The sequence below is a fragment of the Perna viridis genome, chromosome 5, assembly GCF_037379345.1.
Source record: "Perna viridis isolate PV_CMFRI_1.1 ecotype Kerala chromosome 5, ASM3737934v1, whole genome shotgun sequence".
NCBI lineage: Eukaryota > Metazoa > Mollusca > Bivalvia > Mytilida > Mytilidae > Perna > Perna viridis.
Genome location: NC_142449.1, coordinates 51,295,109 through 51,313,216, shown reverse-complemented (window position 1 = coordinate 51,313,216; position 18,108 = coordinate 51,295,109). Strand labels below are relative to the sequence as shown.

The 18,108-nt window shown below is 33.9% G+C and overlaps 1 protein-coding gene and 4 non-coding genes across 5 annotated transcripts; all 5 read right to left on the bottom strand.

Annotated features, from left to right (window-relative positions):
* Positions 1 to 128: 128 nt before the first annotated feature.
* On the bottom strand, positions 129 to 247 carry LOC148618151 (5S ribosomal RNA). Its single transcript, XR_015922862.1, has one exon. It is a non-coding gene; the product is annotated as a 5S ribosomal RNA (ribosomal RNA).
* Positions 248 to 899: 652 nt separating this feature from the next.
* On the bottom strand, positions 900 to 1,018 carry LOC148618150 (5S ribosomal RNA). The gene has a single exon (XR_015922861.1). It is a non-coding gene; the product is annotated as a 5S ribosomal RNA (ribosomal RNA).
* A 652-nt stretch (positions 1,019 to 1,670) lies between these two features.
* Positions 1,671 to 1,789, bottom strand: LOC148618149 (5S ribosomal RNA). The gene has a single exon (XR_015922860.1). It is a non-coding gene; the product is annotated as a 5S ribosomal RNA (ribosomal RNA).
* A 652-nt stretch (positions 1,790 to 2,441) lies between these two features.
* LOC148618148 (5S ribosomal RNA) lies at positions 2,442 to 2,560 on the bottom strand. The gene has a single exon (XR_015922859.1). It is a non-coding gene; the product is annotated as a 5S ribosomal RNA (ribosomal RNA).
* Positions 2,561 to 10,835: 8,275 nt separating this feature from the next.
* On the bottom strand, positions 10,836 to 17,112 carry LOC148618147 (metalloproteinase inhibitor 4-like). The gene is made up of 5 exons (XM_088586040.1): positions 16,951 to 17,112; positions 15,253 to 15,347; positions 14,130 to 14,235; positions 12,340 to 12,464; positions 10,836 to 11,098 (listed from the first exon to the last, which is right to left on the bottom strand). Exons 1-5 carry the CDS (start codon positions 17,054 to 17,056, stop codon positions 11,072 to 11,074), a joined length of 459 nt encoding a protein of 152 aa, XP_088442166.1. The 5' UTR covers positions 17,057 to 17,112; the 3' UTR covers positions 10,836 to 11,071.
* Positions 17,113 to 18,108: the final 996 nt, after the last annotated feature.

Here is an 18,108-nt window from a genome sequence, read left to right as displayed (position 1 = left end):
CTTTTCCTGCTTTTCAATTATGACTATACATAAAAATGCACGTTCTAATAAAACGAACGAAAACTCGTATTCCATTTTCTGTGTCATTTTTGTGATTTTTTTAAAAAATGGCCAGAAATAAAAAGAAATGTCTACGGCATCCGGTATTCCCAGGCGGTCACCCATCCAAGTACTAACCGGACTCGACGCTGCTTAACTTCGGTGATCGGACGAGAACCGGTGCTTTCAGCGTGATATGGTCGTAGACACTAAATGATGTGAAAATTTGCTATATAAAGATTCTAGTTCCTTAAGACATATAGAAAAACAAAACATTTTATGTAGGCTTGGCTGAAGAATTCGCCCCGCTCTCTAAATAAAGTGACATAAAGAAAATACAATTACTTCTAAAATAAAATTGATACAAAAGAAAAAATATTATTAAATAAATTTCAGAGACTAACATTCAATTTAAATATCAAACTCACCACAGATCCACAAGCAGACGCCCCAGCCCTGCCCCCTCCTTTTTTTTGACAGCGCTCAATCGTGTCAATTTGTCTCAGTTGTAGCACGAAAAGTCCGTGCACGCGCTAATTTTAAAATGAATTGTAAAATGGAAAATGTAATTGCTTCAAACTTTGCAAAATGACAGGACAAATTTTACTCACCGGCGGCTTCAAACCCTGCCTCCCTTTCGTCTGACTGTCGCCATGCGACGTCAAAGTCACAATGACAATATGGGAGCCTTCTAGTCCAATATACGCCCCCGCTATGTTATACTTTTAACGCCTTTTCCTGCTTTTCAATTATGACTATACATAAAAATGCACGTTCTAATAAAACGAACGAAAACTCGTATTCCATTTTCTGTGTCATTTTTGTGATTTTTTTAAAAAATGGCCAGAAATAAAAAGAAATGTCTACGGCATCCGGTATTCCCAGGCGGTCACCCATCCAAGTACTAACCGGACTCGACGCTGCTTAACTTCGGTGATCGGACGAGAACCGGTGCTTTCAGCGTGATATGGTCGTAGACACTAAATGATGTGAAAATTTGCTATATAAAGATTCTAGTTCCTTAAGACATATAGAAAAACAAAACATTTTATGTAGGCTTGGCTGAAGAATTCGCCCCGCTCTCTAAATAAAGTGACATAAAGAAAATACAATTACTTCTAAAATAAAATTGATACAAAAGAAAAAATATTATTAAATAAATTTCAGAGACTAACATTCAATTTAAATATCAAACTCACCACAGATCCACAAGCAGACGCCCCAGCCCTGCCCCCTCCTTTTTTTTGACAGCGCTCAATCGTGTCAATTTGTCTCAGTTGTAGCACGAAAAGTCCGTGCACGCGCTAATTTTAAAATGAATTGTAAAATGGAAAATGTAATTGCTTCAAACTTTGCAAAATGACAGGACAAATTTTACTCACCGGCGGCTTCAAACCCTGCCTCCCTTTCGTCTGACTGTCGCCATGCGACGTCAAAGTCACAATGACAATATGGGAGCCTTCTAGTCCAATATACGCCCCCGCTATGTTATACTTTTAACGCCTTTTCCTGCTTTTCAATTATGACTATACATAAAAATGCACGTTCTAATAAAACGAACGAAAACTCGTATTCCATTTTCTGTGTCATTTTTGTGATTTTTTTAAAAAATGGCCAGAAATAAAAAGAAATGTCTACGGCATCCGGTATTCCCAGGCGGTCACCCATCCAAGTACTAACCGGACTCGACGCTGCTTAACTTCGGTGATCGGACGAGAACCGGTGCTTTCAGCGTGATATGGTCGTAGACACTAAATGATGTGAAAATTTGCTATATAAAGATTCTAGTTCCTTAAGACATATAGAAAAACAAAACATTTTATGTAGGCTTGGCTGAAGAATTCGCCCCGCTCTCTAAATAAAGTGACATAAAGAAAATACAATTACTTCTAAAATAAAATTGATACAAAAGAAAAAATATTATTAAATAAATTTCAGAGACTAACATTCAATTTAAATATCAAACTCACCACAGATCCACAAGCAGACGCCCCAGCCCTGCCCCCTCCTTTTTTTTGACAGCGCTCAATCGTGTCAATTTGTCTCAGTTGTAGCACGAAAAGTCCGTGCACGCGCTAATTTTAAAATGAATTGTAAAATGGAAAATGTAATTGCTTCAAACTTTGCAAAATGACAGGACAAATTTTACTCACCGGCGGCTTCAAACCCTGCCTCCCTTTCGTCTGACTGTCGCCATGCGACGTCAAAGTCACAATGACAATATGGGAGCCTTCTAGTCCAATATACGCCCCCGCTATGTTATACTTTTAACGCCTTTTCCTGCTTTTCAATTATGACTATACATAAAAATGCACGTTCTAATAAAACGAACGAAAACTCGTATTCCATTTTCTGTGTCATTTTTGTGATTTTTTTAAAAAATGGCCAGAAATAAAAAGAAATGTCTACGGCATCCGGTATTCCCAGGCGGTCACCCATCCAAGTACTAACCGGACTCGACGCTGCTTAACTTCGGTGATCGGACGAGAACCGGTGCTTTCAGCGTGATATGGTCGTAGACACTAAATGATGTGAAAATTTGCTATATAAAGATTCTAGTTCCTTAAGACATATAGAAAAACAAAACATTTTATGTAGGCTTGGCTGAAGAATTCGCCCCGCTCTCTAAATAAAGTGACATAAAGAAAATACAATTACTTCTAAAATAAAATTGATACAAAAGAAAAAATATTATTAAATAAATTTCAGAGACTAACATTCAATTTAAATATCAAACTCACCACAGATCCACAAGCAGACGCCCCAGCCCTGCCCCCTCCTTTTTTTTGACAGCGCTCAATCGTGTCAATTTGTCTCAGTTGTAGCACGAAAAGTCCGTGCACGCGCTAATTTTAAAATGAATTGTAAAATGGAAAATGTAATTGCTTCAAACTTTGCAAAATGACAGGACAAATTTTACTCACCGGCGGCTTCAAACCCTGCCTCCCTTTCGTCTGACTGTCGCCATGCGACGTCAAAGTCACAATGACAATATGGGAGCCTTCTAGTCCAATATACGCCCCCGCTATGTTATACTTTTAACGCCTTTTCCTGCTTTTCAATTATGACTATACATAAAAATGCACGTTCTAATAAAACGAACGAAAACTCGTATTCCATTTTCTGTGTCATTTTTGTGATTTTTTTAAAAAATGGCCAGAAATAAAAAGAAATGTCTACGGCATCCGGTATTCCCAGGCGGTCACCCATCCAAGTACTAACCGGACTCGACGCTGCTTAACTTCGGTGATCGGTCCGGATTCCTTGTTTGTTTTCGTGTTTTAGGTCTTGTCGCGGAAGGATAATATGTTGCATTGCGAAGCCAGTGACTTTACTGAAACAGTGTGAGTTCCATTAATATCAAAATTAAATAGGTAAGTTATAATATATCAGAAATTAAATTGAAAGTAAATATTTTCCAGTAGATTATGTGGAAATGAATATGAAGTTCGGAACTCTATTCGAAGGTCACGAGATGGTCTGACTAAAACCATTCCTTCTAAAAACAGACCAAAGCCGTTCTTTCTAAAACTGAATTTATGGTTACAGAAAATGGCTATCTGCGACAATCTTGATAAATGTTTACCAAGTAACGAAAATTTGGGTTCTGTGTGACTATGTTTTGGTTTTAGAGCATTTCTGTATTTTTTTTCCAGTTATTTCAATTGAGATGAGTCCATTGAAAGCGGATTCTTGTCCTCCCATTTTTTGGGTAAAAATATGGTAAGTAAATAAGGAAATAAACAAGTTTAAAAGAAGTAAAGACCAGATAGTGATTTTTCATAAACTAACAGTCGAGACTAGAAATGCGATTAACAAGCAAACAAAATATGACATACAATCAATACAGCAAAATTCATGTATCTTAAATATTAAAAAATGTGATATCCCACTTTTTATGTCCTGGGCGGTTTTTAGACGTACCGGATATCCCAGCTGTGGGGAACATAGTTTTGCTCTACTGTAACTTTTACATTTTTTTCTTTCTCGTGTACTTTTGCCGGCGTATCTTCTAAAAAAACAAATAAAATAAAAATAAAAATCCCCAAAAACACGGCTGAACAGGTTGGAACCAAACTTGGCACAAAAATAGGTCACCATATGCATTGTATTTTCCAGAATTTTGAAAGCTATAGTCACTTTCGCGTGAGAAAACGAGGATCATTTTAATGGTATATTTTTTATGGTATGGTATAGTAGTATCTGACATAAGATATTTCAGAATCATCTGTTATTTACAGTACTGTTTAAAGACAAGAAATAAAACTTAAATGTGCGTGTTCATTGCATATGAATAGAGCACATATTTTTTCCATTACCATGCAAGCATGTTTTCCAATTAAAGAAATTTCCCTGCTTTTAAGAATAATCAAAAACAGAAATTCCTTTACACTCTAATACATTAATTAGGAACATACATCCCTTGCATATTTTAAAATGTATTTCATATTTTAAAAAAATGTTGTTTACTGCAATGCCTCACTTTGTAGAAGCACGAAAATACATCTAGCATAGTGTAGATATATAATTGTTTTAACATGCAACAGTGCTACAATGGGTAGATGTAAATATTTCAAGTAAGTATTTCCCTCATGAGATTCTATTTTTAGCACAATTTTCAACTGTGCTTTTGGGATCCAAACCGAGTTAATGACAAATTTATGTCATTAGTTTTCAGTTATATTTAGTATTGGTCCATGAGGAATTAATAGATAGCATATATCTTCAAGAACGTAAATATTGCTGACTACAAAATGTATAGACACTGGGGTAGTGACCAAATTACCCACATTTCGTTTACACTCAAGTTTGATATACAGAAATAAATGATAAATAATTTTTATGTCACTTTGATACAAAGTTGACGAGAAGTAAAGGAATTTTCCCAGCAGTAATCAATAGTTTTGTAATTTGAACTTTCACGCTTCAGTGGTCAAGAGATTGCCTGATTAGTGTACTTGGCGATTTGGTGATTGTTCACACAAAATTTTGAAACCTGTTGAGAGTTGTAATGAGGTTGGGGTAATAAAATTATCACTTTCGCCACTGAACCAATGTTTGGCTTACAGCTCTTAATGTCTTTAGTACTTTCAAAGATGTGCAATCGCTGTCTGAATTTTCAAATATGGCCGCCATTTCAAAATGGGTGCCATTTTAAAGAAGAAAATAAATCTTTAAAAATAGGAAAAAATATTGGAGAGACTTGATATTATGTTTTAAATATTGGTCACCACAATGTCTTCCGGTCGGCTATATCACAAAATAAAAAATGGCCGCCATTACGGGATTAATATAAAAATTTTATTTCAAATTCAAAAAACAATTATGGAGATGGAACCATAGAAACTGATTTTGGAAGCTCATGTGACAATGGGGATGTTTAGGGAACAATTGTGTTAGTGTCCAACACAATTAATGACTTCTCCGTCTAAGAATCGGGCAAAATGTATATAAGGTTTGGCACATGAAGGAAAAAAAAACGCAGATATTTTATTGCATTAACCAATTAATTAGACCTAATAACCACCGGAAATGACCATCAAAGTGTTTGAAAAATTTGCTTTTAAGATATTGATAGGTCTAATTCAGTTGAAATACATTATAGAATAATGGCGGGAAAATTTCCCCACACTCTTTCCGTATATAAGCCGTCCAAAAAATATCTACGTCACAGATGCTTTAGGATAAACTTAAATAGCTTTTTGGTTGTTTTCTAGATGTACTGAATATATTTTAGGCAATTATGGCTAAATTGGGGAAAATGATGTGCCACCCATTGCCTGATTCTTACACAGAATGGTACTTAATACTCGTGTAAAATTCAGTTATAAATACAAATTCTGGTTTATAATTAGATAAAATCTTTTTGCCAATATCTGTACATAAATATTGTTTCCTTTTAAATTCTTCTTTATTTTAAATTTTCGATAAGTTCTCAACCACCCCTCCAACCTATCATTTTGATATAACATTTGATGCCAGTAGGTATAATATTTTTCCTGGAGTTTATTTTGTAAAGCAATCAGAATCCTTTTATTAGAAAAAGTTCCCTTTAATCCCATATACATGCACGTCTAAATACAATGATGTTCAAGAGAGTTTTATACATGTACGCCTAAATCCAATGATGTTCAATGATAGATGGGGGAATAATCCCAGATCACCCAAAACAGCCAAGTTTGAGGGAGATTTATGAACTCCAAGAATAATGTATACATATAAAAATTGGGGATGAACTTTTCATCAAACGATTCAAAACCATTAAGGTTGAAACCTTTCAATAATTGGGGCAATGCCCACACTTCACTACAGTATAACAGAATTGGTTTTACACAAGTGTCAAATAACTTCAAGTGTAATTGAATTATTACTTATTTCAGAGAAAAACAACTTTGTAATTGTAAAACACTACTTTCGCAGCCTTTTTAGAAAAAAAATGATTTACTGCTTCTGTAGAAGAACCAGACGGTTTTGAAATCATACCAACATATTGATATTGATTGACAAGGCTCAAAACTTGGTTGTCATAAAATAAAGAAACACCTTTAAGGATTCTCCCTGATTTACAAAAAAATAATTATCTTGGTTTTATTTATATTCACCTCAAGATTCCATTTATCACAAAAAATATTTAAAATGTCAAGAGATTTTTTAAACCGTTTGAAGACACCGACAACAAAACAATATCATCTGCATATCGTAAGCATGATATGATTTCCATCCATGGAGACAGGTGCACAGTAAGAATTAAAGTGGCCAACTAAGTCATTTAATTATAGAGCCTCAATATGTATTTAAAAAAATACCTGCTACTAAAAAAGTTTGTAAAGTAAAGCATTTCAGTTGACTGTGTCAAACCCTTTTTTCAAATCAATAGAACAAGCATAAAATTTTACCCCACTGAATTTTGTTCCAATGTTATGTATACACCATATATATGTCAAATAGTAAAAAGTTTGTTTTGATTCGACAATGAATAGTTCAGAAAATGTTCCCTAACAATGCAACAATATTTTGCTCAAATTAAAGAGTTATCTCCCTTTTTTTCAAACCATTCGATGCGTTCTATTTTATCATTGCAGTCAATCCAAAACCAACATTCAACTTTGAGAAAGGGTGCATTTGTTATATGAAAGGGGTAAAATTTTTGAAAACAAAATTTGTGTTGCGCCACCCAATGCATGTTTTTTGCATGGACACCCTCTTCATACATATTCCAAAACCTTTTCGTGCAGGACAAATTATTTCACCTTTTTAAAGAAAATCATCTAGTCAGTGCACCCTTCTGCTCTTCAATTTCTGTATCCATGAAAGTCATTGTCACGTGCTTAAAAAAAGCTCTAGGTAAAAAGGAGAAAACAAAATAGTGCACGAAAGGGAAATAACACTTGGAACAATCGCGACAATCAAATTGCAGCTGGTGACCATAAAACCGCTCCTAATTGTAAATGTTCCAGCTGTGTGTAAGTGTAAGTGTGGGTGTGTGTGTATGTGTTTCAATTTTCATCTACGGGACGTATGTTGTGCGCTCGCCGTTTGAGCCATTCTCACACTTACATGTGTATACTTGAATATATAACATCATTCAGTTTTCAGTTTGGTTTTCTTTTCTTTCAGCGTCATTTTATGTAAATGTAAATGAATTCTAGTTTCCACCTTTTACATGAGAATGATATAAACACAAATGTAATGACATTTACTTTGCTTGTACATGTATGAATCTGACGATCTATTTGATATACTAGTAGAAATCAACAAAGCCGTATAGTCTTATCTATTTTCTTTGAATTTAGTACACCGTAATTTCCATTTTATGTGTCTCTTTCATGGAAACAATGTACATGTACGTAGTGAATGAAAAGTGTAACAATTTGATTCACAGTTTGTTCACTGGTGAATCTGTGTGTTGCCATTAGTTTAAACATATTTTATTTGTAATAAACAAAATGGATAAGACACAAGTAAAATAATATACTTATGAAGTCTTCTCCTGAAATAGTAATAATTACAATAAAATATAGGCATACAAATTCAATAGTGTTATTTATGTTTTACAAAGTTAAGACGAGACAGTAAAAAATATAACATTAGGTGATGTGGTGAGATGTGATATGATGTGATGTGTACTAATTCAGCTCAAGCAATGAGGAATCGTGTCGTGCATTTAACGAAGGACTATACACAGTCCAACACAACTTAATATTGTTTTTCATATAGATTTTCTGCAAAACCAACAAGTAGATGTAGGTCTATATTGCAAAATTCAAGAATCCACTGTAGGTCGCTTATTAGTTTGGTTCTTGCATTGCTATAAAGAGGGCATACAAAAAAGTAATGGTGAGCAGTCTTGTACGTATGACCACAATGACACGATGTATAATATTGACTCTATACAAATCAAGGTTTAAAAAGGATGAAGAATTACGAAGTTGAGTTATCAATATATTTAAATTTCTTGGGCCGTAGCAAAATTGTTTGGGAACAGTTAATTTATTACTGGTGTTCAATAATATCTTCACCATTCCGAAGCGGATATACTGTAGTAGATTGAATCTTCGGTGGCATTAGATCTTGTAAACAATCCGGAGCCATTTTGTTATATATTTTATGAAATGAATTTAATTGTTTACGTTTTCTTCGATCTCCTAGTTTTTCCAATCCAATTTCTCGATATACTTGCTCCGATTTGGTGAATATCGGTAAGCCTGTTATTATTCTAGCAGCTTCGAGTTGTAAAGTTTTTAGCTTTTGAGTGTTTACTATCCCACAATTATCGTGTTGCCATTGATACACATCATTTATGTTATATGATGTTTGGCGGACATATCTTTTTAAAAGACTGCCTTACTTCAAGCCTTTTTATTCATGTTAACCATTATTCGTCCTTTACCATGCATGAGGCAAGTAATGTTTAAAAAACCCGACATTTCGTATTTGTATATAAATGTTTGAAGTGTACAAATTCTGGCTCTGGATGACCAAAAACCCACTAACAGGGATCTTAGGTAATATTGCTGGAATCTAACTAACGCCAGTCTAGACGTTATGAATTGGTTGGTATTTACTGATCCGCTAAGCAAATGGCATTTAATGGTATAGAGGGAAGTCTTTGGGTCAGGATAAATGGGTAACATTCCTATCTGCGGGTTATTATACCATCGCCCCGAAAACGGGGAGTATACTTTTTAACTATGTCCGTTAATCCGTCCTTCCGTCAGTAACCATAACTTTCGTAACATTGTTCTCAGAAACTTCTAGTCGCAGCCACTTGATATTTGGTATGTAGCCTCAGCGAGTGGTCCTATACGCTTATTGATTCGGTCCTATCGGACAACTACTTCCTGTTTACCGACCTTGGGACAAATACATTTTTGGGAGAAGTAAAGGTATACTTAGTGAGTAGTTACTTATTTCTTATTGCCTCTGCGGTCTAACACAATAAAAGCCCGTCCCAGTGTGTTGGCAAGTTCTGAAATGCATGAGATATATGTTACACAGGCAAATATTTTTCACGTGAAATTCATGTTAATCAAGCTTCACGTGAAATTCATGTGAAATTCACATGAAATTAACATGATTTTCACGTGAAATTCACTAAACACGAATTTCATGTGAACATTTCGTGTGAATTCCACGTGAAGGCTCCATTCACCCGAATTTCACGTGAACTCAGGCACTAAGTTTATTTGCTCAATTCAGGTAAAATCATATGAAATTCGTGTGAAAATCATGTGAAATAATTTTGCCTGTGTATAGGACGTAAAAAATCAGTCAATTAATCAACCAACCAATTAATCAAATTTCCTATGAGCAAATTCCATATGAATTCCACCATCATTGATTCAAACCCAATAATACAAATTGATTTTGAATCAAATTCTCTGTTGACAAAGATAATTTACCCCAAAATGGACAACAAACAAACAAACAAAGAATTGGTAACAGAATCGATGTCGCTTTGGTAATAGAATAACAACCAATTTGTCTATGTAAATAATGGGATGTTATATACTCCACAAAAAAGTTAAGGGTCATTTAAAAAAAAAATGCATTTTTTTTCAAAATGAATACAGTCTAGATTCGCATTAATTAAATTATAGTAAAAAGTATCAAATTTGAGACACATTTAAGCATAACAGAAGTAAAATCTGATACTTTCTGCAATGAATTTAAATGTTACGAGGCAGTTTTGTGTTAACTTCTGGGGAATTTAAAACTCGTGCTGTCGAGTTCTTTTATAAAAATACATATATAAAAAAGTTGTCTTGGTTTTAAAAATCTATTGGTTACAATTCATATGATAGTCAAAAGAGAAAGTGTCACTAGGTAGAGTGCGTGGATCTTGTTTATAACTGGTGCTCTCTGATGATTTTAATTTGAGTAATCACGATTTAGGTTAGTTTACCTGATTATTATACAATACATTAAGTGGAACTGTAACTATTTGTAATTCTAATCACCCCATAACAGCAAAATTATACACTGCATTATGAGGTTTGGAGGGAAAACAATAAATCGAGCTTTATAACCATAACTTGTATCAAGCCATTTGTAGTAACTACAAATTTTAAACTCTTTCCAGGGGGAACCAACTTTTCCTTCCACACTAAAGGGGAGCACGCTATCCGAGAGAAGAAAACTTGACAAAATATGGCTATCTTAGTATCTAACATAAATTCAAAATTAATGAAGAATGAATTCGGTAATACAAGGAATATTACGATATCGCAATTTATTTAGTAGGTGATACATGTGTCAACGGTAAAATGTAAAGTAAATGTCAATGATAAAAAATGTTTTGTCACTGTTAAGTTTATTCAGAGAAAACAGAAAAAAAAATCAAGGGACAAAAATACAATTGTAGCACATTGTAGCAGTTTCTATACAATGATCCGAAAGAAAGTTAATATAAAGAAACAAAATTGATATTTATAAAAATTGATGACAATGGCATTCATTGCTATAATAATTTAAATATTTTTTCGGGTACAATCTAGATCTACTGTATATCTTCAATCAATATTCTTGCACACTAGCAATCTTGGTAACAGCTAGTATTCTGAAAAAAAAAAAACTTCAATACTTCATCTGCAAACAACTACGTGTAAGTTTGCTATAATTCAAATGATAGTTTAAAAGTATTTCTGTTACATTTTTCTCGGTAATAAAAAACACAAATATTGATTTTATCTTTTACATGTAATAAATTATATGCAACAATACACGTTATAGGAATCAAGCCAAACGGCACTCTTGTCTAATGTTACCGTACTGTTTTAGATTGCTGCCAAAAGTGCTACATTGAAAGTGTTGCCTACATTGTTTTTAAGGATTGCAAATCACAAATTTTTGTGCATTTGTAAAAACGGTGTGCTCTTTTCACATACGATATAGATTTTCAACAATTTTCTCTCCACTTCGTAATCATTACTTTTCATTCTTTACACTATCAAGCAAGTTTGCAAAGAACTTATATAGCAATCCATATTATTTATGTACATGTAAGTAGCAGTCTTCATAAAAATCACAGAGGAGGGGATTCACCAACCGAATTAGCCGCGACTTTTATTTCCAATTAAGAGATACCGTACACGTAAACAGTCGTAGTTTTTCAGTCGATTGTTGCATTTGTATGCTGAATTGTGTATGCACCCCGTTTAGGTCCGGATGTTAAAAGAATAGGCCTGCAGCAGCGCTAAGCTTGTCGTAAAAGGCGACTAAATAGTGCTCACAAACCTAGCCGGGGGCTAGGCGCTCTGCCTACAGAGCAACTGGGATGTGTGTCCCAGGTGGTGGAATGGGGTACCCCTGGCGTGTTACATGCTGGGGTTGTCAGGCTATAATACGGAAAACCTGACCGCAAACCATAGTGGTGCACCATGTTTGGAAAGATGTCACGTTCCTCGCACGTTAAGAACCCTGCTGTGATATTCGAAAGGAGTAGGAACCTTTGCGCTCCGCCACAGGAGGCTAAATTGCCCGACCTTACCCATCCCTCTCTTTTTCTAGTGGCAATCAAAATTTGTCGACCTTATTATCCTTGTGTTCTATCCTTTTTTTTCTCATTGCATCATCATTTCATGTTCATTTTATCATACATTTCATGTTCATCGTCTGAATGTAAGTGAAATGTTGCTGCTCGGACGTTAAACCCCAACAATCAATCAGTCAATCTAAATTGTATATGCAATAGTTATCATTCTTAGTTTTGATTGATTTATATAGTGGAAGATTAATGTATGATTTTTTGTTATCCCACTGATTTGTTTGCTCACTTATTTATTTCCTATTTGAACTTACCGTGCATGCACAGTCAAAACTCCCTTGAGAAATTAAATTCTTCTGACAATTATTTAACTCATTTATTTTCTCCCACAGGTCACACAACATTATCTTCAGCTTATCTTCGCCTTTATTTACTTTACCTTAAAAAGTATACGGTGTACATCTATATATGGTTATACCATGTTCGCTTTTCAATTAGAACTGTAAACAGTGTGCACTACGAAAAAACTTACAGTGTAGTAATTATATAGTATAAACAGTGTTTTTTCCTCAATGGACAAGTTATATGTCCAAGGTACAAGGTCTAGAAAAATGCAAAGGAAGACTGTAACGGTCCGAAGCAATGCTCGAGACCCTGTTTCATAGATTTAAGTCTCATACTGAGATTTTACTGAAATCCTACAGCTAAAATTTCAACCAATCAAGTGATCGTTTGAAAATGAATGTTTGATGAAAAAAAATTAAGAATTAGTTTTTAAAAATAAAAGCCGGGCCTGTACAAATTAACTTAAGACTCTACAAGTGTTTCTATTTATTTTGATTCGTCATATGAACAATAAAAAAGCATTAGATTAAAATAAAAACAATATACGGGTGAGGCGTAGGATCGGGGTAAAACACGAGTCTTATCCGAACAATTTCCCTTTCGTGCCGAATATGTATAAAATTATATCGTTTTAATTTCTGGTCAATATACAGTTATTGTCTTTATATGCAATTCTAATTTTTCAATCATATTTTATACCACGTGTTTATTACAATGTTTCCCCTAATAGTCACATAGGTAGTTCATGCAATGGTAGGAAAATAGGTGAAGTCTAAGTGTTATATACTTTCGGTGACCGCACAACATCAATTAATATTTGGCTGCTCAAATAGAACGATTGCAGTACAATACAAGTTATAAGCTCCCAGGTGACCGTCTATGGTTATTTAGACAGTCAGTTGATTCTTTGGGAGTGTGAGGCATTAGCATTCCTCCAACAGATCTACTGACTGTCTACATGACCATGGACGGTTATGGGACCTTATAAAATGTTAGTACGATATTGCTTATCTATATTAAGGAGGAATAAATCAATGTTTGTATCGAACAATACTTCTTTTTGAAAATTATTCGATAGTGACTTGGTGAAATCTATTTTGTCTTGGCGTCCTTGTCAAATGTGGAATGATCGGACTGTCTTTGTCACCACATTCAGTTTTAAATTATTTGAATGTGCCATATTAGTCTCAACATCATTCTCATTGGTAGATGGATTTTCCTTTAAAGGTCATTTGCATATTGTTCATTCAAATATTTTCATAAATGGCGAATAGATTATCTACGTATCATCCTCATTTCCTTATTGCTGCTTCTGTTATTAGAACGAAAGGTTTTATCCAATCACGAGTAGTCAACACAACACAAAATCATTTTAAAACGTGTTTATTAATTCCACTCATAAATTGTTTTATTAGCGAAGATAATGAAAGTTTTATGGCTCATTATCGTCACTGAAATAACTTAAGTTATCACATACTAGCAAAACAATATAGTATTTAGGAAGTATGGCATTTATCTATAGTATACTCATGACGGAAAAGGTGATATGTATTACCAGTAGAAAATAACAAAGACGCTTTATTTCAATTCCAGGTGTAATCTTGTATAAGCCATTGAAGGACAATAAAAAATTCATCGAAACAGCCAAACAAGCAATGAAGCATGACAAATACAAAAAAAAAAAAAAAAAAAAAAAAAAAAAATCCATAAACGCGACCTCTCGAAAAAACAATCAAAATCCAACTCCCAAGAACCTTACCTCCTAAATAATACTTCTTGCCAACAACCAGCGGTGCTTTACATAACCCATCATTTCCTGGGGTCCAAATGTCGACTGTAGACTTTCCCTCAAAGTAAGAGGTATACTAACAAACCCAAACATGACATTTTCAATGTACAAACGTTGGGAACATAGTGAAACACACTGGAGAACTAAGGACGCATGATATAAAGTGGAAGTTTCAGTGACAGTTAATATCTCGGGAATCTAAACCTACTAAATTATGTAATGATGATAGGGGTAAAGTATTATGCTTACCTGTACGTTGCATTACCGAATTTGATATTTAAAAAAATAGATTGACAAAGCGAGAAAATGGGTCGGCTCTTGTTTAAAATGTAGTAGTTTAGTCTTTGTCCCTTGATTACATTTTTGATTTACGCTAGAATCTTGCTTCCCTTGATTACTCTTCAAACTATTTTTGACATTGGACAGTTATGTTTGAAAATGCTATTTGTCATTTTCTTTGTGAAGACCTTTATTTGGTCATTAACTCATTTTAATCTGTATTCACTTTCCCTGTAAGGAAACGTGTGGTATAAAGGTTCGGAGATTTCCCCGGTTCATAAGTAACATTTGTTTGATTTGAACCTTTGACTGAACTTTAACTTTAGGTAACATGCACAAGAATGGAGTAATCAGGCAAATAAAAGGTTTATCTTTGTGATTCAGATTTAATTGTAGAAAATGTACAAGTTTATAATGAATTAGATAACCGACAGAAAATGTTAAAATCAAGCGAAAATAAATATTGACCTCATAATAAATGCAACGTAACTCCTTTTTGATTAGTAGGTATAATCTTAATAAATATACTCATTTTTCGATTGTGAAGCAGGGAATTAAGTTAATTGTACTGAAACTGATCAATCTTGTTCTCGGTGTGTTAAGAAAGACAGATTAGTTTGCTTTATAGTTGATTCAGAGGTATGTTATGTTTCACAATATACAGGAATATTCAAAATTATAAATTATTTATATTTTATTTTATCGACAACTTTAGTATGTTTAAAACAAAGAACTGCAAAGATGGTGCACAATAATGATAACGGTAATAAATTATGATCATGCTTTAAAATCGTTTTTACTTGGATACATGTACCTTGTATGCCCTGATTATACGAACTGTATAATACATATCAGCATTAATGTCTTCCGGCGAGGGATGTGTCACTGATAAAACTCGTCCACGGATTACTGGATTAAATAAAAGAACAGTGTTAAGCGTACATTTGTTAAATATTTACGTGTAAGACATAAACGACATACGTATATTTCCTGTCAAAGTATTAATAGCTCAAAATCATTCCGTCGGAAGTGACATTTTTATGCAATGACGTCAGCAGTTAGGATGTTATTGAACGTTTAACACAGACGCACAACGTGCGTTATAGGAGTTCTTGCAGATTCCCACTGGCCGGGACATCAGCGATATAACAACTTTGCAGTGAATTATCAACAAAGTCAAATGTTATTGGAGAACAAGAAGCTCCGTCTCTCATAGACACAACATTATAAACTATTAGGACACATAAATTAACAAGACCGATAATATTCCGGATCTGCGTCACAGTTGGATGCTCGTTAGTAATTATATTCAATATTTGCACAGAGCTATAACCTAGAGTTCCACTTTGACATGTCAACTGAACAAAATGAACAAAGTAAGCACCAATGATAGCATATACTGTTGGACATTGGTAGAAAGTAATATGAAAAATTACCTGTCAAAAATTAAAAAATGTACATCTGAATGTATAAATGAAAAATGTGCACAGTTTGGTTTGGTTAAAAATGGTTGAATACTTTTTGAGTCATAAATTATCCGGAATGTATATCAAAGCGTAACGGACGGACGGAATTGTGCGGATAAATTTTGCTACTTACGATACAATATTAACTACTAGTATTTTAAAGACTTATTTCTACGTCAATTTCAACATTCTTACAATTGCATTCTTAAGAGCAAACATTCTTAGAAAAACCACTCAAACTTCATTTGCTAACATGTAACCAGTATTTATTACATATTGTTAGTTTCCTACTAGTAAGTAGTTTTATTATGTAGTTATGGTTAGAGTATAAGAACAATAGCACCGATTTATCGTCATTCCAACTTTTTACCCCGGAAATATATTCATTTAATGTTCGTGTACAATGTCCGTGCAATGTAAAATTATGTTTATTTTTTGTGTAATACAATTAATGTAGATTTTGTCATCAGTTATTTACATCACATTTATTACTCCTTTTCCTGTGTGTTGATATTGCATTACTACATTTGTTATACCACGGGAAGTGTACTACAATGACTTGGGTGCAAGTTGTCCTTGTCCTATAAAATCGTTTGAAAGCAAATTTTTTAAAAATAATACTGCACTGTTGTTGAACTTATTTTTAGTCCAGGATATCAATTGCTGAAATTATAAGTTAAACACGTAACAGAATTGTTTTGTAACTTTTTGTGAGATTATTTTTTGTTTGCCAGAATCTCGCCCTCTTATGTACATGTATAAACTGACGCATATTAGTAGTACATTGATTTTTAGTTCAATTTTTTTGTTTTCTTGCATCCATTCTTTACTGGTTCGTATTGACAAATATGATAAAACTTCGCGAACAGGTACACCAGGAGATCTATTACATACATGACATTTATCATTCTTGCTCATCCTTTACTATTGTAGTGTCGAGCGTGGCACCGTGAAATGATGGAATAAAGATGATTAATTTCACGTATTTTTATTTTTATTAAGTGTCTATCATTAACATTGAAAGAGAACCATTAAGCAGTACTCACAATATTGGGATTCACAGTAATTCTTATGAAGGTACGACGTTGCACAAGAACAGGCATCCAAACTTGGAGACAACAAAACCACCGCTAGAACTACTACAAGCAGCATGGTAACTGAAAGTTTGAACAAAGAAAGATATTTCTTTTCTATTGTTACTGTTTTTATTTATAGCACATTACTTGTTTAGGGCGGAGACAAAACATAATTTACACTTTATCTATAAACAAGTATCTTTTAAAAACAAACTCATCGATTTAATATTAAAAGATCACACTGTTGTTGTTACTCATGAGTTAATTATTTTTGCATTCATGGCACTAGTAGTTATGTGGAATGGTAGATTCTTGACTTCGATGTACACATGCGGTATGAGTAAAGTATAGAGTTTTTAACGGATGTCTGGATGTACGACCGTTTACGTGAATTTGAATATCTCACCAGATCGCCTGGTTTGTACATACAAAGTAACGAAAGTAAATGAGAAACTCGGACTCCACTAAAAACTTGGCACATGGACCAGGTGCGCTTCCTCTCAAAGTAGAGATGAGTGCACTTTATTATTTGACAATTTATCACAGGGGCTATGATGATGTAAGGAAAGAATCGAACGCAAATATTTCTGAAATTTATCTGAAAAAAGTAAAAGCAAGGTTAAGAATGCTCATATAATTTCAGTAAGCATTTCAAAACCTCCGATAAATTGATAAAAAAATATCGATGCAAAATGAATTGTTACTGCGTTCTCTTGTAGTTCAGTCATAGTTTGTGTCGATTTCTGAGAGTAAGTCAAGGTATGAGATAAGCTGACGAAACTAGTTGCGTTATTTAAAGGTGTGATGAAATTTGTTAAAAATTATGTAGATTGATCAATTACAATACATCGACTATAAAGCGGATATGTTGAATTGATGGTCCTAGCCAAATGTCGTTATTTTTCATTCGACCAAGGTCTCCAATTAAGAGCGAATCATTGGGTTGAAGAAAATGTCACTGAGATGAGACCTGGTCATAGTTTGTTCAAATGGAAAATATGATAAAAAATAATAAATTTGTTAGGTATTCTCTGCATTTTAGGTAGAAGACTATAGATACAATGCTTGAGCCCTCTGTTATTCTACAATGCGAAAGTATTCATTTTAACTAATCAAATATTGCAATCA